General features: G+C 51.1%; 1 protein-coding gene and 1 long non-coding RNA gene across 6 annotated transcripts in view; both read right to left on the bottom strand.

Moving 5' to 3' along the window:
• Window positions 1-21629, bottom strand: part of GOLGB1 (golgin B1) — a 56180-nt gene that overhangs the window by 23297 nt on the left and 11254 nt on the right. The window contains exons 1-10 of one of the 5 annotated variants that reach the window (XM_053252412.1): window positions 21305-21394; window positions 16901-16997; window positions 16479-16631; window positions 15444-15599; window positions 14448-14597; window positions 13732-13854; window positions 6940-7053; window positions 5651-6032; window positions 5004-5086; window positions 3280-3379 (exon numbers count right to left, since the gene is read on the bottom strand). In XM_053252412.1, coding sequence (XP_053108387.1) covers window positions 3280-3379; window positions 5004-5086; window positions 5651-6032; window positions 6940-7053; window positions 13732-13854; window positions 14448-14597; window positions 15444-15599; window positions 16479-16631; window positions 16901-16990 — 1351 coding nt within the window. In that variant the 5' untranslated portion in view covers window positions 16991-16997; window positions 21305-21394. Of the gene's footprint in view, window positions 1-3279; window positions 3380-5003; window positions 5087-5650; window positions 6033-6939; window positions 7054-13731; window positions 13855-14447; window positions 14598-15443; window positions 15600-16478; window positions 16632-16900; window positions 16998-18965; window positions 19070-21304; window positions 21395-21629 lie in introns of those variants that run through there. The other 4 variants (XM_053252415.1, XM_053252413.1, XM_053252414.1 and 1 more) reach the window with 4 other exon arrangements.
• On the bottom strand, window positions 12134-13706 carry LOC128326149 (uncharacterized). The gene is made up of 2 exons (XR_008307868.1): window positions 12776-13706; window positions 12134-12711 (listed from the first exon to the last, which is right to left on the bottom strand). It is a non-coding gene; the product is annotated as an uncharacterized LOC128326149 (long non-coding RNA).

Here is a 21629-nt window from a genome sequence, read left to right as displayed (position 1 = left end):
AGTGAACAAGCCTGTGGAGGAATGAGGCGTAGACCACTGTTTGTTGAAAATAAGCCCTTGTGTCATTGTTCCGATATTCCTAAACAGTCTGGTTTGGGAGGGAAGAGAAGTTTTGAAACATGGAGGGAACAGACAGGATTACACTGATTGCGTTGCTTTAAAAAACTGTTGGAAAAATGTGTGTATATATAGAAGGGTTGCTCAAAGAGTTTAGTCAGAAGTAGAGTCAGAGTGGAGAGTCTGCAGTTACAAGAGCTGGAGTGTGCAGAAGGGAAGAATCAAGAAGAGAGAGCCAAGCAGTCAAGAAGGCAGAGTTGGTGCAGTGGAGTGCTGTGCAGAGCAGTGATTCAGAAGAAGGAGAGGAATCCGTGTGGTTCAGAGTCTGAAGTCACAATAGCAGAAAATCACAACAGAGAGTGGAGACTCTCTGAAGGGCTGGAAACACAGAACCACCAGTCTGGGTTAAATCTCCAGGACTGTCAAAGGGACTAAGACCCGAGGCTGCAGAAGGAACAAGCCAGGTTGCTGACAAAAGAGGTAACTGCAGAGGACACTGTGTTAGGGATCAGTTAGCTGGATGCATTTTCCCCAACCCTTTTATTTCTTCCTTTATGCTCTTATGGTAACTGGTTTTTGTTTGTTTTTTAAATTAAGAAACCAAAGCTAATGTTCTAAATTGACTATATTTTTCCAAAGTAAACTTTTGTGCTGCATTTTTTAAAAAATTGAAGCTTGGTTAATTGTCTCCACCCCACACTTCTATGCCTTTCCACTCTACTTGGCATTTTTGCAAAGGTGTAAGGGCTGTTGTAGCAGACCCAGCCATATAAAAGTCTACTACGTGGCAGCAGGAAAGAATTGCTATCATGGGGCTGCTGGGATCTGAAATTCCTCCACACCTGGTATCACACCGGTGGGACTAGTAAGAGTTCCTCCATATGTGGTGGCGAAGTGGTGGGAGAGGCCGCTATTTCTCCACAGAGCCCCTCTCAAGATGGAGGCTGCCGGCCAAGCCAGAACGCCAGGCCGTGAGGGCTGCGTTGCCTTCTGCAAATGCAGACAGGCAGAACCCAGGAGAAGAGCCCTGCCTGGCTTGAAGACCAGCTCCCCTACAAGGCTGCATCAGGAGCACTCCTGCTTGTTCAGTGTTGTGTCAGTTCTGCACAAGGTGAACAGCACAGCTGTGTCCAGGGAGGAGCGCTCAGTGTCCATGAAATGGCCAGGCCCTGGGGACACCACAGAATCCAAGCTGGGGCATGCTTTGGAAGTCTTGGGCTGGCTGTTGATGGCTAAGGTCAAGGTAAGCAGGGAGAAATCTTCATATATCATGACTATTCTACTCAGTTGACTGTTGAACATTGGTCTTCAAGGGCTCCTGTCCAGCCATGACGCTGTCCTTGGAAGGAAAGGGGTTGGTGTAGTGGACGGACCACCAGACCAGGACCCAGGAGACCTGGGTTCAATTCTGCACTCGATTATTACTGAGTGACCTTGGGCTGGTCATGCTCTCTTCTCAGCCTAACCTACCTCACAGGGGTGTTGTGAGGATATAAAGGGAGAAGAACCATGTGTGATGTCCTGAGCTTCCTGGAGGACAGGCAGAACAAAGAAAATAAATCAATCTAGCAACAAAAAAATTAATATCCTGGTGCCAGATTGGGATCTCTGAGAATTTTAGGTCCCCCCTGCCCTTTTTCTAAACTCCTGTTTCTAGCTTTCAAGGTTTGGGGAGATATGAGTGGAAAGACACAAGAGTCTGCAAAAAGCCCCCAGTATTCAGGAGAAGGAGCCAAAGGCAGACAAGCCCAGGGCAGTTCTTCCAGAGAAATGCAGCTTCTCACTCCCTGGGGGTGGTTTGAGAGCTGGATGCTAAGGCAGCTGGCAAGATCACCCAGAGGGTGGGACAAGCCTCTTCCCCAGCCTCAGGAGCTGCCCATGCTCCCAGTTTTCAACTAGGTGGGTGGGGCAGGGCAGGGCAGGGCAGGGCGCTGTCATCCTGCTGGGCATTTGCACCCAACACCTCCATGAGGTCGGAGGAAAAGCCTTCTTGCCCAGCTCCTCTCTCACACTCTCCCCTCTTCCTCCTCAGTTGTTTGCTAACACACAACTGATAAGTGCACGTCCGCACAACAACTGAAGCTGGATCAGACGCTTGTCCTATGCTCACAGCCAGGCCTGGCTCAACTTAGCCACCCACCCAGCTGTTTTTGGACTACAACTCCCATAATCCCCAGCCACAGTGGCCAACAGCCATGGATTATGGGAGTTGTAGGAGGGCCCCAGTGGAGCCGCCCTGCTCTTAGCGATCACGTGAGCTGCCTTCCTGCTTGCTTCTGGGCCAGCAGCTGGCAACCAGAATTCCAGCCCCCCCCTAGAGAAGGCGGCCACCCTAGTCACATACACAGATCTGCTGTACCAGGGTCAGGCCAAAGTTGTGCAGCTGAATGCAAGCCGGGAGGGTGCCCTCCCCAGCTCAGTGCCCCAAGGTCTGCCACTGCAGCCTGAAGCCCAGGGCCTGGCCTTCCACTGCCTGCCAATCAGGCATGGCAGGAGGCAAGGCTGTCTCCCGCTCTCCCTCTCCAGGGGCTGTGAAGCCTCCACACATGCAGGGCAGTGGCAGCCAGTCACCTCTGCAGCGGCAGGGGGGGGGGGCATGGCGGTCTCAAAGGGTACCCAGCAGAGAGGAAGTGGACCAGCTGTTCCCTGCCTGGCCTCCCTGCGTTGTGCCGCTGCAGGGCCTCCTCTCCCAGCCTGGCTCCAACCCCAGGAGTGGGCTAGGCGAGGGAGGCAAGCACTGCGAGCGCCCCTAGTGAGGCAAGGCAGGGAAGTCCTGGCAGCAGCTCTGAAGGCTGGGTCCACAGGAATGGTGAGGTGCAGCCAAAGCCACTTCTGGAGGCAGAGTGGCAGAAAGTCTGCTGCTGGGGGTGTGTCTCCCGTGTATGCTCTGATGAGGTATACGGATTGTATCTTGCTGGTTACTGGCCGCAATAAAGATTCTGACAGAGTTGATGACAAGGAGGCTGATGTGGCAAACACGGCCACCTCCAGCTCACAAGCCAGCGTGCCGTTGTGTGCCACCGCATGATACTGTCAGCACAGCCACGTCCTTGCAGAGCACGCAGTAGGGCATTAGTTGGGCAGGCCTGCCGCCCCCTGGGACAGGGCAACACCAAACTCTTTGGCACTGACTGCAGCTCTTGAATGAAGGAGCCAATCCCAGAGCCCCGGGTGGGCAGAGAGGGTTAAAACCAGGGAGGCAAGAAGGAAGAGCCCAAGTACCATTGTCAGCTTCCAAGGCCTCTACGGCGGTCTTGTCCTGCTCAGTCTCCTGCTGTCTGTCGCTCCTCACTGGAGATGCTGCGAGGTGGTCAGCAGCTGGCTGGGGAACAGGAAGAGAGCACTTTAGCCACCAGAAACCCTGCCTGGCACCTGCGCTGAAACAGAGCATTCGGCAACGGAGGCCACCAGTGTTTCCCCCCATCTTTGTGCAGAATGGGTTTTGTGCTGGGTGGCAGGATCAAGGCAGTGTGTGCGCATCATGTGCATTCAGAGTGGGGCCTTCCCGATTCAACCTGAGCGGGAACTAAAATGAACGGAGCGGACATTTAGAAACTTGTGAGCGGAAGCACGTGTGCACGCCTGAGAGGGGACGCTGGAGGCCACCCTCAGACAGACCCTGAACGGCCGGTCATGCCTGCAGGTCCAACAGGGAGTCCGTTCACAGGAACAGAAGCCAACCGAGCCAAATACGTCCACTGAGATTATTCCGAAGGGCATGCTTGCCTTACTGAGTCAGACACTTCAGTGTACCCAAACAGGACAAAACATGGCTCGTGAGCAGGCTCCCTCCGTTTCATGAGAACAAGGGAACCAGTTGCGGGGGAGCAACAGCAGGAGAGAGAACATGCCCTCCGCTCCTGCCTGCAGGCTTCCAGCGGCACCTGGTGGGGGCCCACTGTGTGAAACAGGATGCTGGACGAGAGGGGCCTCCTTGAGGGGCCCGATCCCGCAGCAGGGCTGTCCTTATGAAGCTGCCTTCCGTGAGTCAGACCCTTGGTCCATCCAGCTCAATACTGTCCACGCTGACTGGCAGCAGCTCAGCAGCGTTCCAGGCCAGGGTCTTTGCCAACCCTACCTGGAGATGCTGCCTGGGACTTGCTCCAGGCAAAGAAGATGCTCTGCCACCGAGCTACGGCCCTTCCCAGGGGACTCTGTGGACCAAATCCAACCACTGCTTCCTCCAGCCCAATCCTGTCTACTTGATGAAGCAGTTCTCGGGGATGGGTCTTCCCCGGTCCTACTGCTGGGATCTCCTTTGAGTCAAGACCCCAGAGATTGAACTCAGGGCCCTCTGCATGGAAACCATGTGCTCTGCCATTGAGCTGTGGCCCCTCTCCTGAACAATGCTCCTAGCAGCATGCGGCCAGATTTTCAGTCCCACAGAGAGGCACGCCGGGAAGTGGGGTGAGCAGGCCCTGCTCCTCCAAGCACATCAGGAGAAAGCACATGGCTTCCTTGTTAAAGCAGAACTGGCAACACTCTGCCTTAAACTCCTCTCTCAGCATGAGCTAAAAGAGTGAGAGGGCATCCAGGACTTCAGTGGTGGTTGCTATAATGAAAGAACCTTCTTATAGCGAGGCCTGGCAGAAGCGCTAGAGCATAGGAACATAAGACAAGCTGCCTTCTGCCGAGTCAGAGCATTGGTCCATCTTGCTCAGTATGGTCTACCCAGACTGGCAGCGTCTTCTTCGAGGTTGCAGGCAGGAATCTCTCTCAGCCCTATCTTGGAGATGCTGCCAGGGAGGGACCTTGGAACCTAGATGCTCTTCCCAGAGTGGCAGCTCCATCCCCTGAGGGGAATCTCTTGCAGTGCTGCTCACACATCAAGTCTCCCATTCAAATGCAACCAGGGCAGACCCTGCTTAGCTAAGGGGACAAGTCCTGCTTGCGACCACCAGACCAGCAATCCTCCCTGCAAGGAAGGCCTTTTAAAAACCGGCTACCTCGTTCATCGTGGAGCCCCATGTTGCCGTCTCAGGCGCAGCTGGTGAACAGCCAGACTCTGTGGGCTGTGCAGGGAGCTCCCCTAGGGCAGAAAGAAGGGCGCGTTAGTGTCCCACCCCCACGGCCTCAGCTGGTGTCAGAGGCACCTACTGCTCAGGTGCCAGGAGGAGGCTGCCTGCAAGGATCAACACAGGGCTGGGCTGTTCCAGGTGTGAAAGCCGCTCTCCATCATGGGGCCAGCAGTGCTGAGAATCCCTCATTCTGCAAGAGGGCCAAGCTCTCAGCCTTCAAGGTGGAGAGGAGCATGCCTTTGGAAACCGGAAGGCAGCAGCAGTCAGAACGCTCTACAGGCCGCCTGCCTTCCTGGTCCTCTGCAATCTCCGCCTTGCAGTGCTAGTCCTGGTCCTCTTGCACCTCGCACGCACGCATGCACTTTAAGATGCTGGCTATTCAGAGCTACAAGCTGCATGAAGCAGGACTGTGCGTCCCATCCGACTAAACTGCAGCACAGCTGGCATCCTCTCTCCCCTCCCCAGAAGCAGAACCTGGGCTTCCTGGCTGCATAGTGTGGTGAACTGCAGGAGCATATTCCCATGCAGGCCAAAGGCTCCTGCACAGGGCTGAGCAGACAAGGCTGGCTCCTGACCTGGCTGGCCAGAGACCTTCTCAGGGGGGCGCTCAGGTAGCTGGTCCGCATCCCACTGCAACTGGGCCTTCTTGGCTTGGAGGGCATCATAGCTGGCACGCAGCTCCTGCTCCGCTCTTTGCAGTGCGGCAATTTGGAGGCTCTTCTCCTCCATCTGCTCTGCATGCCTCTTCTCTCTGGCCTGGTGTTTGTGCTGGCCATCGGCTTGCTCTTGGGAGAGTTGCTGCACCTCCTCCTGCAAGCGATGGGCAGCCAGTTTCTGCTCTGCTAGCTCCAGCTCCAGCTTCTCCACAAGGCTCCGGGACTCTTGCCTCTCAGAAGCAAAGGCACTCCTCAGGGAATCCAGCTCTGCCTCAGCTTGCTGCCATTTTTCCAAGAGAACCTGGGAAAGGAGAACCAAAGAGATTGCGGGAAACAGGACAAAGCCACGGAGTCAAGCAAACTCCCCGAGGAGGGGCAAAGGGGACCCAGGCCAACTCTGGCAAGACTGGCCAGATCTTCTTTGGATCTAGGAGCCAGCCCCAAAGTTTAGGAGCCAGAAAACAGGCACTTGGCAAAATTCTCAGATTTAGAGGTGGACACTGCAGAGGGAAGGGGAGATGGGCTTCTCTTGATCGCCCTTTCAAGTGAGACAGAGCAGCAACAGGACTGCCGGGGACAAATAAGAGTAAACACCTCCACCTCTGAATATCTGAATGCCCCGGTTGCCTGGCCCCTGGGACTGTCAAGCCCTGGCTCATGAGCTGGGCAAAGTGACAGAGGTGGCAGCACCACCCACAGGGAAAAGGTTCCCCTCTGTCCTTGGGGAGAAGCATCAGGAGAGGCAGGGTGGTGCTGCAGAGGATCTGGCTTGGCAGGAAGGGACTCCAAACAGGAATCCCTTCAAAGCTCCATGCCAGTTAACACTTTCTGCACCCCCAGATACTGCCAGAGTAGGGTAACATGTCACCAAAGTCTTTGGTGAGACTTGTCCCTGAGGCCTCAAGGACAAGGGATGGAATACAACGTTGGGAAATTATGCCCATCAAATTTTTTTGGCTAGAAAGATTCGACTGGGTGGCAGAATTTGAGTTGGGAAAGTAGTCCCCGCCCCGCAGTGGGCACAGAATGCCTTCTCCAGCTGCATGTGGCTTGGACTGGAGTCTACTGGGGCCATTTTGCTCGGTGGGCACCTCTGGAAGCACAGCAGCTCTCTCCCTCCCTCCTTGCAACCCTCCAGGGAACAGGGAGGGGACTGATGACGGGGCAATCCTAGCTCGCAGCAGCAGACCAGACCTGACAGCAAGTACCTTCTTCTGCTCCTCAGCGCCATTTAACTCCTGCTGCAGCAATTCTACCACCTGGGCTCGCCCCAGCAATGCAGCCTCTTGCTCCTCCAGCTTCCGCTGACAAAGCCTTAGATTCTGCAACAGAGAGAACGCCAGTTGCCAGACCATTGTTTGACTATTAAACCGCAATATGGAATCAACCGCAAGAGTTCTCAATTTATTTCCAAACCCAGTTCAGGGTGCTGTTTTGGGTAACCTGGGCCAAAAATCCATTTGACGCTTGTCCAATTTGCCACACCAAGAGCAGCAGTAGGCCAAAGAGAAAACAGGGCATTGGAGACTAGGCTCAACTGGAACCAGGCTTTGGTGTGATTGTCACAGATGCTAAAAGATGCCTACTTTATTCACCTACACATTATTTTTGCTTTAGACACAGAGAAAAGATGCTGTCTATGCAAAAGGCACTGGATACAGCTGGCCCTGAAGGGTATTGAGGGAATAGGATGGAGTCGCTTCTCTGGAAATATTTTTTGTAACAGGCACAGGATTTATCTACTGGATGAGGGGCCGTCAGGGGGCTCTGCACCTTTTAAAGTAGAAAAGTGCAAATTTGATCTTATGGCTTTATGGCACTTTTGGACCAGGAAAGGATATAAAGAGCTAGGAGATCAGATGGCAAAGGTGGATTCTCATGGAGTTCTACTGGAGGACCTGGACTGCAGTACCAGCCTGGCAAGCATCACTCCAACTCCCCACTTCTCCTTTGGTTCTCTTCTGTAGGTCTCAAGGTTTCAAAGTCTTTGAATTGCTTGCTTCAATTTCTTTCAAGCACTACTTCCTAATCCCCCATGTTTCATTTCTATGTTCTTCTGCTTTTCCCTTCTTCTTGATTAGGCCAGATATGGTCTTCTCCCTTGCAGGCATAGTTGTCAAAAACCCTCTACAGAAAATTTCTATGGGTTCCCCCCCAATCAGATTGTCTCCTTTCCTGCTGATGAGAAAGCTATTCTCTTCAAGCCCATCACTAACCCATCACAGCAGCGGCTTGATTTCCCTTTAAGGCAGGGGTGGGGAACCTTGACCTTCCAGCTGTTTTTGAACTACAACTCCCATCATCCCCAGCCACAATTATTGTGGCTGGGGATGGTGGGTGTTGTAGTTCAAAAACAGCTGGAAGGCCAAGGTTCCTCACCCCTGCTTTAAGGGAATAATGGGAATTATTTTTTGGGAATTTTGGAGCTTTCTGAGTAGAGGACATGAGATTGGGATGCCAGCAGAGATAGCAGCAGCACAAAAGTAGAGGAGAGTGTATAGAAATAATGTATTAACATTTTTCATTATTATTATTGGCTCTCAAATATGCTCGGCATTGTCATGTACTCAAAATATATCATGGGTACATCTTTCTGCTGTTCTTGAATGTTCTATATGCTGTGGTTGCTGTACCACATTTCCTATGCCATATTACCAGAAATCTAATAGCTGTTTCCCCTTCTGGCTGTCCTCCCAGCTCTTTGACCTTGGGGAGCAGTGCCAAATACCCATGGAGTCTCACCTTGTTCCTGTGTAATGCCAGGTGAGTCCAGAATAAATCTGAAATAATCCATGATCTGATTCTGGATGAAGGAGCTGACCTGGCATGTATCACAGAGACTTGGTTGGGGGAGGATGGTGACCCAGTCTGGTCCCATCTTCTCTCTCCAGGGTACTCTGTTGAGGAGCAGATGAGAGAACATGGGCAGGGAGGTGGAGTGGTTGTGGTCTATAAGAACATCTCCCTTGCCAGGATCCCTGTTGAAGTGTCTGACCATATTGAGTGTGTGTACTTAAGTTTAGGGTCCAGGGATAGACTAGGAGATCTGATTGTGTGATGATGATGATGATGATGATGATGATGATTTTACATTTATATCCCGCTCTTCCTCCAAGGAGCCCAGAGTGGTGTACTACATACTTGAGTTTCTCTTTCACAGCAACCCTGTGAAGTAGGTTAGGCTGAGAGAGAAGTGACTGGCCCAGAGTCACCCAGCTAGTTTTATGGCTGAATGGGGATTTGAACTCGGGTCTCCCTGGTCCTAGTCCAGCAATCTAACCACTACACCATGCTGGCTCTCTCACCCCGCTACCCAACGAAGTCCCTAACTGAGCTGACAGAATTGGTCTTGGTGTTGGAGTACCCCAGGCTTGTGGTGCTGGGGGACTTCAATGCTCACTTCGGGACCAATTTGTTCAGGGTGGCTCAGGAATTCATAGTGGCCATGACTGTGGGGCTATCCAAGCAGTCTCGGGACCAATCCTCATAGCTGGCCACACACTTGATCTGGTCTTTTACTCCATTCAGGGTGGTGTTCCGTGGGTGGGGATTCCTGCGATTCCCCCATTGTCATGGACTGACCACCATCTGGTTAAGGTTGGACTAACGATCATGTCCCTCCTCTGCAGCAGTGAGGGGCCTATTAGGATGGTTTGCCTGAGAAGGTTATTGGATCCAATAGGATTCCAATAAGGCTTGGAAGGATTTAATGTGGGCTCTGCTGGTGATGCTGTTGGTGCCCTGGTAGAGAATTGGAATAGCATACTCACCAGGGCAGTAGTCAGGATTGCTCCTAAGCATCCTCTCTGACCCGCTTCAAAATTGGCCCTTTGGTACACGGAAGAACTATGGGGGCTGAAGTGGCGAGGTAGATGACTGGAGCACAAGTGGAGGAAGACTCAACTCAAATCATGAGCCCCTGGTGGCGCAGTGATAAAAAATGCTGCCCTGTAACCAGAAGGTTGCAAGTTCGATCCTGACCAAGGGCTCAAGGTTGACTCAGCCTTCCATCCTTCCGAGGTCGGTAAAATGAGTACCCAGAATGTTGGGGGCAATATGCTAAATCATTGTAAACCGCTTAGAGAGCTCCGGCTATAGAGCGGTATATAAATGTAAGTGCTATTGCTATTGCTAAATCAGACAGATTACAACATAGAGCGCATTTGAAGATCTATGCTCAGGCAATACATGTGGCAAAGAAACTATTCTTTTCTGCCCATATTGCATCTGGAAACTCAGTACAGCAGAGTTGTTCAGGGTTGTGAGAGAGTTAGTAGATGCCCCTCCTCCCTTGAATCAGAATTTGGAACCATCAAGTACCTGCTGTGACATTTTAAATGTGTTCTTTGTGGAGAAAATATTTCTTATTTGGGCCAACTTAGATTCAGATGTCACAATTACTGCAGTGTCGGATGCGGAGGTGTCCAGCAACTCCTTATGTGGTTAGTCTGGATCAGTTTCAGTTTGTGACTCCTGATTATAGGGACAAGCTGCTTGGAGTGGTGCGGCCTACCACCTGTTCTCTTACCCCTTGCCCCACATGGCTTATACTGTCTGGCAGGGGGGTTGTTGTAGGAGGCCTGGTAGAGATTATAAATGCTTCTCTGAGGGAGGGCAGGATGCCTCCCTGTCTTAAGGAGGCAATCATTAGACCTCTTCTGAAGAACCCTGTATTGGATTCCTCAGTTAAGCAACTATAGGTCTGTTTACAACCTTTTGTGGCTGGGCAAGGTAATTGAGAGGGTAATGGCCTCCCAGCTCCAGGCAGAAATGGAGTAAACTGATTATCTAGACCCATTTCAAACTGGCTTTTTGGTGGGCTATGGGGTGAAGCCAGCCTTGGCCAGCCTGATGGATGATCTCCAATGGAGAATTGACAGCAGGATTGTGACTCTGTTGGTCCTTTGGATCTCTCAGTGGCTTTTGATACTGTCGACCATAGTATCCTTCTGGAATGGGGTTGGGGATGGGAGGCACAGCTGTGAAGTGGTTCCACTCCTACCACTAGGGCAGATTCCAGCTGGTGTCCTTTGGAGACTGTTGCTCTTCAAAATGTGAACCTTTATATGTAAACTTTATATGTAAAACCCTGCTAACTGAGCAAAGAGGCACCTTTTTAAAGTGGTGATTCTCTTTATTTAGCAGGGGGAGAGCAACTGGCCCTATCCATCCCCAGCACAGCATCCCTCCAGTGGCTGTTGCTGGTGTGTGTCTTATGTTTCTTAGAATGTGAGCCCTTTGGGGACAGGCAGCCATTTAATTAATTAATTAATTTTCTGTATGCAAACTGCTTTGGGAACTTTGGTTGAAAAGTGGTATGTAAATACTTGTCGTATTTGTAGACCACCCAGAGACTTGCGTTTTGGGCGGTATACAAATGTGATTGATAAATAAATAAATGTGTCCCCCAGGACTCCATACTGTCTCCAATGCTTTTTGACATCTACATGAAACCACTGGGAAAGATCATCAGATTTGGTGCAGGGTGTTATTAATATGCTCCACAGAAGGCATAACCTCCCTAAATGCCTGCCTGAAGGCAGTGATGTGTTAGATGAGGGATAACAAACTGAGACTGAATCCAGATAAGGCGGAGGTACTTATTGTGTGGGGTCGGAACTCGAGAGATGATTCTGATCTGCTGATTCTGGATGGGGTCACACTTCCCCAGAAGGAACAGGTACTCAGTCTGGAAGTGTTTCTGGACCCAAACCTCTCCCTGTGTCTCAGGTTGAGGTGATGGCCAGAGGTGCTTTTTATCGGCTTGGGCTGATACACCAGTTGCAGCCGTTTCTTGAGATAAATGACCTCAGAACAGTGGTAAATCTGCTTGTAACCTCTGGACTAGACTACTGCAATGCGCTGTATGTGGGGCTGCCTTTGTATGTCGTCCAGAAACCGCAGCTGATACAGAATGTGGCAGTCAGTTTTGTCTTTGGGTCATCTCGAAGAGACCATATTACTTCTATACTAAAAGAGTTACACTGGCTACCGATAAGTTTCTGGGCAAATAACAAGGTGCCAGTTATAACCTATAAAACCCTAAACAGCTTAGGCCCTGGGTATTTAAGACGTTTTCTTCACCATGAACCTCACTGCCCATTGAGATCATCTGGAGAGGTTCCCATGCAGTTGCCACCAGCTCGTCTGGTGGCTACGCGGAGATGGGCCTTCTCTGTTCCTGCCCCTAGACTCTGGAATGCACTCCCTTCTGAGGCAAGAGCCTCCCCTTCTCTGACAACTTTTTAAAAGTCCCTAAAGGTTCATTTTTTCACCCAAGCTTTTTAATTTGACTGTGGTTTTAAACAACTTTTCATTTTTGTTTTGGTTATTTTAAACTGCCCTGAGATGAAAGTTTGGAGTGGTCTGCAAATTTGAGAAATAAATAAATATGAAAACGCATTTTGCTTTCTTTGACATATTTACTACCAGCTTTCAAAACACATTCATTAATTAATGCTTTCTTTGCTTCCAGTGCTACTGATTCCTCATATTCCATCACTTATTTACTGTGCTTAGTGCTTCAATAAACTGCTCTTCATTCATGTGAGTTAAATCCAGTATTGGTGCCTTCTGAGCCTGTGTACATTCCTTTCTGATCAAGCATTGGGCCAGAGGCCTTCCACTCACTAGGGAAACGGAAGGACCTGATTTTCAGGTTTTCATCTTTAAAGCTCTGAGTGGTTTGGAACCTGGAAAACTGAACGACTTCCACTTCCCACACAAGCCTAGCCATACATTGGTGGAGGTTCTGGTCCATGTTCCTTCTGGCCTCTATGGCTCAGAGGGGAGGGTGTAAGAGGTGGCCTTCTCAGGGCCACCCAGGCTACAGAATCCTTTGCCTACAAGACCCCATCAGTTACTTCCCTGGGCATGTTTAAACATCAGATCAGGAAGTTTTTGCTTAGACAAGGGTCCAATATATTATATTAGATATACATATGTCTTGTATGACAAAACATATATACATTTTATATTACCTGGTTATAACTTATAGGTTATATAAGTTATATGGTTATATAACTGGTTATAACTGGTTATAACCTGGTTATAACTTATGTAACTTATAACTTTTAGAGCCAGGAAATCTGTGCTATAGAGCTCAATTCATTGGTTGCCCGAATCTAGGGTTAAAGGCAGGCACTTTTCTGTACCACGAAATAAACTTTACACACACACAGTCTGTGTTTTGCTTTGTTCTCTGGCTCAGGGTTGTGTTGCTGGTGTGTGTGTGTGTGTGTGTGAGAGAGAGAGAGTGTGTGTGTGTTTGTGTGTGTGTGTGTGTGTGTGTGTGTGTGTGTGTGTGAGAGAGAGAGAGAGAGAGAGAGAATGTGTGTGAGTGAGTGAGAGAGAGAGAGAGAGAGAGAGCGAGCGAGCGCATGCTAGCTCATATTTTTCGTTTTATGATATGGTTAGTTGTTACCAGTCCTGAATATCACGTGGACATAGGAAGCTGCCTTGCACAGAGTCAGACCCTTGGTCTAGCTCACTCAGAATTGTCTCCCGCGACTCACAGTGGCCCAGGCACCAAAAGGCCTTTCTCAGCCCTACCTGAAACTGTTCCCAGAAACCAAAGCTGAGACCTGCATAGAAATCAGGCGCTCTAACCCTGAGCTATGGCTCTGCCTAGATGAACATATGAAATTGTCTCCTTCTTGCTCCGCATAGCTCAGTCCTGTCCCTTCTGACAGACATTGGGTTTTTCCCAGCCCTCTCACTTGGAGATGCTGCCAGGGAATGAACCCGAGACTTCGGCATGCAAAGCAGGTGCTCTGCCACTGAGCTACAGCTCTGACTCTATGGTTCCACTGGGATGGAAAGAGTGGAATGCATATATTTTTATCAGTAAATGAATGGCACGACTACAGAGATCACAACACAGACCTTTCCAGCTCATGGCCCTCCTGGCCAGTGGCAAAGCCCAACTCTGCAGATCCTGACTCTGCCCCACAGCCTCTCCCCCACAGAAAGCAGAGCCTCCTCATCCAAAGCCAACACACCTGTTGCATTTCTGCTTCTAGAGCTGACGGGGCTACTAACTGGTGCAATGCGGCCTGGTGCTGGCGGGCCTGCTCCTCCAGCTGAGAGTCCTTCTCCTGGATTTCCTCTTCCAAAGAGCTGAGCTGCCAACACAAAACAAAACTCACAAAGAGTTATTTGAAGACTTGGAGGCTCAGGGTGTCTCTCCAGAAAGAGAAAAAGGAAGCTGCAATCCAGCTCCTTGAAAACAGACAAAGTCTGGACCCCTCACACAATCCCTCCTGCAAGGTGGAGGGGATGTCGCTGTTACAGGGAAAATGCTGAGTTTCAAATGCACTGAACTGACATACAGAGCTTTTCTATGACGACCATGGGCACAATTCCACTGGGAAGTTTTCCTGCGCAACTCCCACTGAAGTGGACGGGAACTGCAAAGCAGCCATAATGTTCTTGCACAGCTCCTGTACATTTCAGTGGCGCTTGTGCAGGACAACTTCTCAAATGAACTGTGCACCCCTTCAGGTTTTGCTGCTACTGTTGACTGAGGTTTCACTTGTCAGCTTATTGCAAAAGTCTCAAAATGTCAACTCAGTGACAATTCCCTACCCAGAGGGTGAGGCTAATATATACATCCCTTGCCCTTCAGCCATGTAGAGAGGGCTAGTTTTCTTGTCCACCGCCTCTTCCATCCTCTCTAGAGAATTACAGAATGCCAACAGCACAGCCAAGATCATACCTGGGCCTTAGCTTCCTTCAGGCTTCCTGTGGCCACTTCGAGCTGTTCTTGCAGCTTCCTCACCGTTTCCTCCTGTTCCTGAAGCCGCCTTTGCAGCGCTTCCATCTCCTCCCTCTGCACATCATTGGTCCCTTGGTCACTCTGAAGCTGCTGCCATAGAGGAGAAAGGTGGCAGGTAACTGAGCAAGTCTAGCCTGCAAACAGTCATGCACACTCACTGCCACCTCTCCTTTCCAAATAGCCATGGTAAGTCAACATTACCGGTTGGTTTTGTAAACCGCCACTCGACGTTGATATGTGGCGGTATAGAAATGATACAAAACAAACATGCCCACCTTCACTCCTCCCCCATAGCCACAGGAGGGAAGCTGAACTGCCTGGGCTCTAGCTGGCCTTTCCTCACAGTGAACAGAAGTCCTTCTTGTTAGACATTTCTCGAGGTGGGTGGGTGAGGGCAACACACATGATGTCAACGCAGAACCAATGCAGTCCCCACTTCCCCTCTCTCATTAGCACCACCAGAAGTTCTGCAGCGCCAGACTTCACTTTCTGAAAACCTCAGATTCTTCAAGGGCAGGGTTTCATTCCTTGCAGTTGGTGATGGGGGAAACTGGGGATAGGCTTGAGAACTGTGAGGAGTGGAGAATGGCTCTCGGAAGTCTGAGTGCCTGAGAGAGCTGCTTCAGGGTCTGCACTGACCTGTCTGCACAGTGTCTCCCATAGGCTCACTAGCCTTCAGCTGGCTTAGCAGAGGGAGGACAAGTGTACAGGGAAGCAGCAAATTGGCTCTAAGGTGCATGGCTTGTTCAGGCAGCAGCGTCCACTTTCCTGCAGCAGGGACTGGATACTTTTAGCACAAGGTGTCCACAGCCCTGCTTCGAGGGCAGGCAGAGTCAAGAGTGAAACCAGAGAGCGCAGGGGAGGCCCCACAGGAAGGCAGACGGCCACTCTGGAGAGATGGGTGGCTTGTTGCACCAGAGAGCCACTTAGCCCCACCTTAGCGGGAGGCAGCGGCTCTCCCGGCAGGTCCTTTGCGGGCAAGGCCGCTCCTTGTTCCGTCAGCTCCTCAATGCGTTTGTTCAGAGATGCCAGCTTGGCTTTGGCCTGCAGTTTCAGCTTTGTCAGCTTGGCTTCAGCGGCCTGCCTCTCTTCCTGAAGGAGGGAGCATCACACACAGTATTAGCGGTCTGCAGACCCAGTTCAAATTGCAGGCACGGAGGTCGGAAACGTGCCACCGCTGCGCAGAGATTTAGCGGAGCCGCTGCTGCCAGTAAGGTGCCTTCTCGCCACTCCCCCCTCACACCCCCGCCGAAGCCTTTTAGAGCATAATTTGCTTGAAAAGGTGAATTCTCACCGGATAGCATGTCAAATCAGGCTGACTGAACGGACCAAACCATGGTTCAAATTCGAGTTCAAATTCAAAGCAGATCCATGCACACCCCTACACAGTATGCCAAGGCACTACAGCACAAACAAGTGGAGCAAGCCCATCTAGAGAGGACCCGAGCATCCCAAACTCCTATAGGAGGCTTATGTCAAGCTTATATCAGAAGAATCTGTGCTAAGCACTTGGCCATATCCAGAGCTAGGAGGAAATGTCTGCTCCTTGGCTACACTTGCCAGGCTTTGCAACTAGTACACCGCTCTGGGCTCTTTGGAGGAAGAGCGGGATATAAATGTAAAAATAAAATAAAATAAATAAATAAAACTCCAGGTGTCACAGCAGAGGAGAGAATTCAGGCCAGGGGTGAAGCCTACCACAGAAACTTGCACAAAGTTTCTAGCAGTACCTGGAGCGAGGGATGTGCACGAACCCATTCAGAGGCCCTTTTATGGATGTTCAAACCAGTTCGAACCCTGGCCAGCTCGAAAGTTTGACGGTGGGGGTAGCTTTAAGGGTGTGTGTGTGGGGGGGGGGAGGATGCACTCCCCCCATACACTGCCAGCACACGATTCCCTAAAAGCCCATTTCTACATTGTCTGGATGTAACCAGAAGTAGTTGCTGCAACTGTGCCAGTACGTATCCCTACCTGGAGCAAAGCATCCTTCTGCTGGAGGTGGTCTTCCTTCTCTCGCAGCAGATCCTTCAGCTGGACCACCAGCCTCTCCATGTGGGCCAGGCGTTCCAGCACATCCTCCGGCATCTCCTCCCCATTCTGCTGGCTGGGTTCCAGATCTGGTCCCTGCATGGAACAAAAAGGAGAACTCCATGAAACAGAACAACAGGGCTACAACAAAAGGGATACAAGGCTGGCTTCAACACCTCTGAAGAAAAGGGCCAGCTGGGGATGATGCACATTGCAGCCCAAGAGCAGCTAGAGAGCCTCAGGCTGGCCACCCTTCCTGTAGCTCAACTGGACAGCTGCCAACAGAGGGATAAGCTCTTGCACGGTGCAGGCCCCTTTCCTACCCAGCAAGGAGCAATGTTGGGAGAAGAACGGCGGCTACTTACGGCAGGCAAAGCTCCAGCCCCTGCATCCTCTCCTTCCCCCGACAACTCCTGCAGGACAGTGTTGGCTAGCCCCGACAAACGGCTCAGCATCTTGAGCCTGCAGTTGAGCAGCAGAAAAGGGAGGAAGAAACGTGGATTTTATCAGGAACACAAAAGTGAGAGGGAGGCTGACAAACATCTTGGCTCTGTCTAGTCATGGTAGGGGTGGGGCTCATCTCCTCCATGCTGTCATAAGAAACGTCAAAAGAGTAACCAAGAACTCATATATTCCCAAGGCTATGTCTATAACTCAGAACATTTATGGAATAATGAACGGCTCTGTCCTTGTGCAGGATGACGCATCCCAGCAGGACCAGAGGAAGACATAGATCAGCCCCTCGCTGAATATTCAGCTTGCCCTGACGTGACCGAGTCACAGCTCCGTTGAGCTCAGAATCAGGAATGTCCCCAACAGCACAAGACAATTCTCTCTCCCCTTTCTAAGGCAAGCGTCTACATGGGCACTTGCCCGGCAGCCTGGAGAGAAGCAGAATGACTTCCAGGCAACGAGGCTGGGAAGCTTTTGGAAACCTCAGCTTTGGCTCTTTTACTTCCCTTTTAGGCCAACAATGTAGCACACATTACTGAAAAAACATGTGTAGGTATGGAGGTCAGTACAAACGTCTGAGGAATAATGATTCCCACAGACTTCTAAGTTAAGCTCTACATCAGCACCAAAACTCCTGACATAAAGAGCACTGGGACAGAGTGAGCAGATGGTCAGTTCTAGCCAGTTGCATCCCGCCACCCTCATTTCCAAACATCAGCAGAGACAAACTGAAGGGGTAGGGAAAACTACAGGCTTTACCACGGAAGTCTGCAATATTCCCTGTTTTACACAAAACACCAGGAGTGCTCCTTCCCCACAGCTGCTCAACCTCACTCCTTCCTCCCAGGTCAAGGACACACCACAGGCTGCCCAAGAAACAGGCCCCCTGCTCTGAAGTCCTACCTGGAGTGCCAGCAAAGGCCACCTGGGCAGCCAACTCGAGTTTACTGCTGAGCGCCCTCTGACACTGTTGGTGGGGCAGCTGGGCGTACACAGGCACTTGCCTAGGGCTGTTTGTTCTGTTTGACTCTGGGCCAAAAATGATTAAGCGAATGGACCAGGAAGCGATCCTGGTACAAATCTTGCCTCGGTCATGAACTTGCTAAGTGGCCTCAGGCCAGCCACTCTCAGCCTCGATCACCCCATCTGCGCTATGGGGATAAAAAAACTGACCTACCACCCAGCTCTGCTGTAAACCACAAAATACTTCCCCCCTGATCTCATGCAAGGCTGTGCTTACTAGCCCCAACAAATGGCTTAGCCTCTGATAGCCTCTAAACACACTATATGAATGTTAGGTATTGTCCATATTACCACAAGCATTGCCAAAGTCAGCTATCAGAGAACCTAGGGCCCGGAGGTGTGCACAGGGCCGGAAATATGTCCCTATTTTCAAGCTACTTTTCAAAATTAAGAAAATCAACATTTAATTTTTTGTATCAGGTCCTGTACAGAGCAGTAAAATACTTCTAGGTCTTTGCTTGACTAGACAGCTGGGTTCTTTTTAGCCCTGGGTTTGGAAGTATAGGATGGGGGGCAGGCAACCATGGCAATAAACCCATAGAAACTGATATGGTACAATTGCTTCACAGGCTCAGATGAACCAAATAGGGTTACTAAAAAATTCTGGTGAGCTACTAATGCTCCTCTCCCCAAATATGTACATGTACCCATTTCCAAATGCTTCTCTGCCTTGCCACCTAAAGGCTATTCTTCCTTGCCTCCAGCAATCATGTAAGTGGCCATTTATGGGGCAGAGAGTGTTACAGCAAAACCCACAGCTGATATTGAGTGAAAATCCAAGCAAAGCTCTCTTGGGATGCTCATCATTTTCAGAAGATTCGTTTTCATCCCAGGAGTACCTGCTTCATTTTTGGCAGAGTATTTATGTCACCACACCTTACTTAGTTTTAGTGCCAATGTGATTGAAATCCTAGAATGTTCCATCTGAGTTAAGGCAGATCTCTCCTCTCTTACCCTAGGTGTAAAGAGAGGATGACAAACAAATGCTTCTTTGATCTGCTTATTGGTCTGATGCTTATGTCTTCTGCAGCTTTAAGCCAGGAGCTGTCTGGAAGGCTTCTGAAGCTAAGCTAACAGGATACAAATGCAAAAGGCAAACCCGTGAATAAAACAAACCCCATGACTTCCACATCCTGCCTGACCCTGCCACATATCTACAATCCTTTGGGCTGACCTTTCACACATAGGGGGAAAGGCGAGAGACTGATACCAGGGGTCATAGCTATTATGGCCCTGCTTAACTGGGGTCCCTGGCAGAAAAAGGATGTCAAGGCTGCCTTTTCACCCCACTCTTGGACTCAGGTACGCATACCCAAGAACAAAAAGGGGATCAAATCAAGTGCTTCTTATATGGCGTCTGCATGCATTTTGGTACTTTGGTTGTGCCATCGAGTCGTTGTCGACTCCTGGTGACCACAGAGCCATGCGGTTTTCTTGGTAGAATACAGGAGTGGGTTACCATTGCCTTTTCCTGTGCAGTATGAGATGATGCCTTTTAGCACCTTCCTATATCGCTGCTGCCTGAAATAGGAGTTTCCCATATTCTGGGAAATACACCAGTGAGGATTCGAACCAACAGCCTCCTGCTCTCTAGGCAGGTTGCTTCCCTGCTGTGCCATTAGGTGACATGCATTTACCTGCTGCTTTTGCCTCCCAAATCCCAAATTTCACGGTCTGCGTGCATTTGGAAGAAAAAGCAGCAAATATTATTTATTTAGGCCATTTATAACCCTTTCCCCCAAAAAAACAGGTGTCTCAAAATGGGACACATAAAATGAGAGCAAGAGAAAGTATATATTAGTAAACAATTAAACAGAGTAGGAGGTAAAACACACAAAACAGACCAATCACTTATTATTAAACCTCCCTAACCATAGTATGGACAGGCACCCGGGCTCAGGAAACCCACTAGTCCACTTGCCTATGAGTGAAAAATGATACCTGGTGAGGGGGAAAAAATCCTGATGAATAATGTACCAACATAGCTCAGCAAGTAAACATCTTTTTTGGGTCTGGCTGATGAACAGAGCCAACATATCTTGACCCTTGGCAGGCACCATTCATGTTTAACATGATCAGTGTGTATGTATTCTGCATGTGGGCACAGGGGCCCCAAAGACAAGTAGCAACACAGAAAAAGACCTTACTGATGGAGGGCATGGAGCTATGTATGGCCTTGTGCTCATGTGTGCACAGACAGTGTGACGAGAAAGAGAGATCACTGTAGAGTGCCAATAGTTCTGTTGGGGTCTGGCATGTTATGAGAAGTCCACGTAGGATTAGGAAGAGAAGAAGAGCCTCTGCTTAAGTGACTGGGACAAGGGGCAGCCAATGTTTTCGCTGGCAGAGGGAAGGAGTTGGGGGCTGCCCCAGGATACAAAGCAAGTTGAGGCAGGTGACAGAGATGCCCGTGACCCCCTAGTCATGCTGGCTCCAAGTGACCTCCAGGGTCAGCAGCAGCACACCTTTACTGCCTCTCTCGCTGTCATTTCCCAGCAACCAATATTCCATCCACAGAGGGAAGCCGCAGTGGGAGATGATTGTTCCACCTACATATCCTGCTTGGAAATTTGCCAGAGGTGCTTGGCTGGCTGCTGCAGGAAACAGAAGGCTGGAATAGATGGACCCTGGCCCTGATCCGGCGGGGTGCTTCCTATGGAGGAGGGCTTCCATCCAACCATGCCTGCTCCTCTGCCTTGAACAGCAGAGCACTCTGCAGGTGAAGCAGGAGAAGAGCCCCCTCCCCACCCCTGCGGACCAAACTGCCCTTACAGGAGCAGAGGGCACGGAAGACGCCTGCAATCCTGATGCGGAGAAGTGACAGCCTTCCAAGCCGGACCAGGTTTCCCTGACCCCAGCCCCACAGGCTGACCCCTCGGCCACCCGACTCTTGATCTGCCACCCCCCCCCCCCCGCCCCAGAGCTGTTCCCTCTCACTGCAACACCCCACGCCCCCTCCAGGGCTAGCCTGAGAGGCAGCAGCAGCTGCTGCCCGGCAGAGAGCAGCACTAGTGGCCCACCCTAAGGGGCCAGGGAGGCGTCTAAGGAGCCGCCTCGCTTTCCCGGCAGCAGCTCGGGTGGCTCCTCTCTCTCCTGCCCTGACCGAAAGCCATGCTGCCTGCAAACTAGCCCTCCGTCAAGTCGAGCTGCGCTAGGGTGGACTATGCAGCTCTCCCCGACGAATGGCCAGCCTGCAGGCAGTACAGGAGAGAGGAGCCTCCGGCCGTCGCCCAGCAGGCCGCAGTCCAACGGGTGCCGAGGGGCCTCAGCCTGGCTGTCCGACCGGGACTCACCGCTCTGCTTCTCAGCTGGCTCCCTCTCGGGGTTCCGGCCACATCACCACCGGAAGTACCCTGTCTTAGGCTCCGCCGCGCTTCCGGTCGGCTTCCTTCTCCCCGCCGTGGGCCAACCAGAGCTCGCGCCGGGCAGGGAGGGACCGCCTCCCTCCCCGCCGCGCTCGGCTTCGGCCGTTGCCATAGTTACAGCGCCGGCGCGCCAGCCGGACTCTTTCGCCCTCCAATCAGGCTCCGAGGCTGCTGCCGCCCGGAGGCCGAAGAAAGGGAGCCGGGCGGGAGGAGTCGGCGCAGGCGCAGAAGCATGAAATCCTGCAGCATTTGA

This window comes from Hemicordylus capensis, chromosome 5, assembly GCF_027244095.1.
Source record: "Hemicordylus capensis ecotype Gifberg chromosome 5, rHemCap1.1.pri, whole genome shotgun sequence".
Taxonomy (NCBI): Eukaryota; Metazoa; Chordata; class Lepidosauria; order Squamata; family Cordylidae; genus Hemicordylus; species Hemicordylus capensis.
This window is presented reverse-complemented; position numbering and strand designations above follow the sequence as displayed.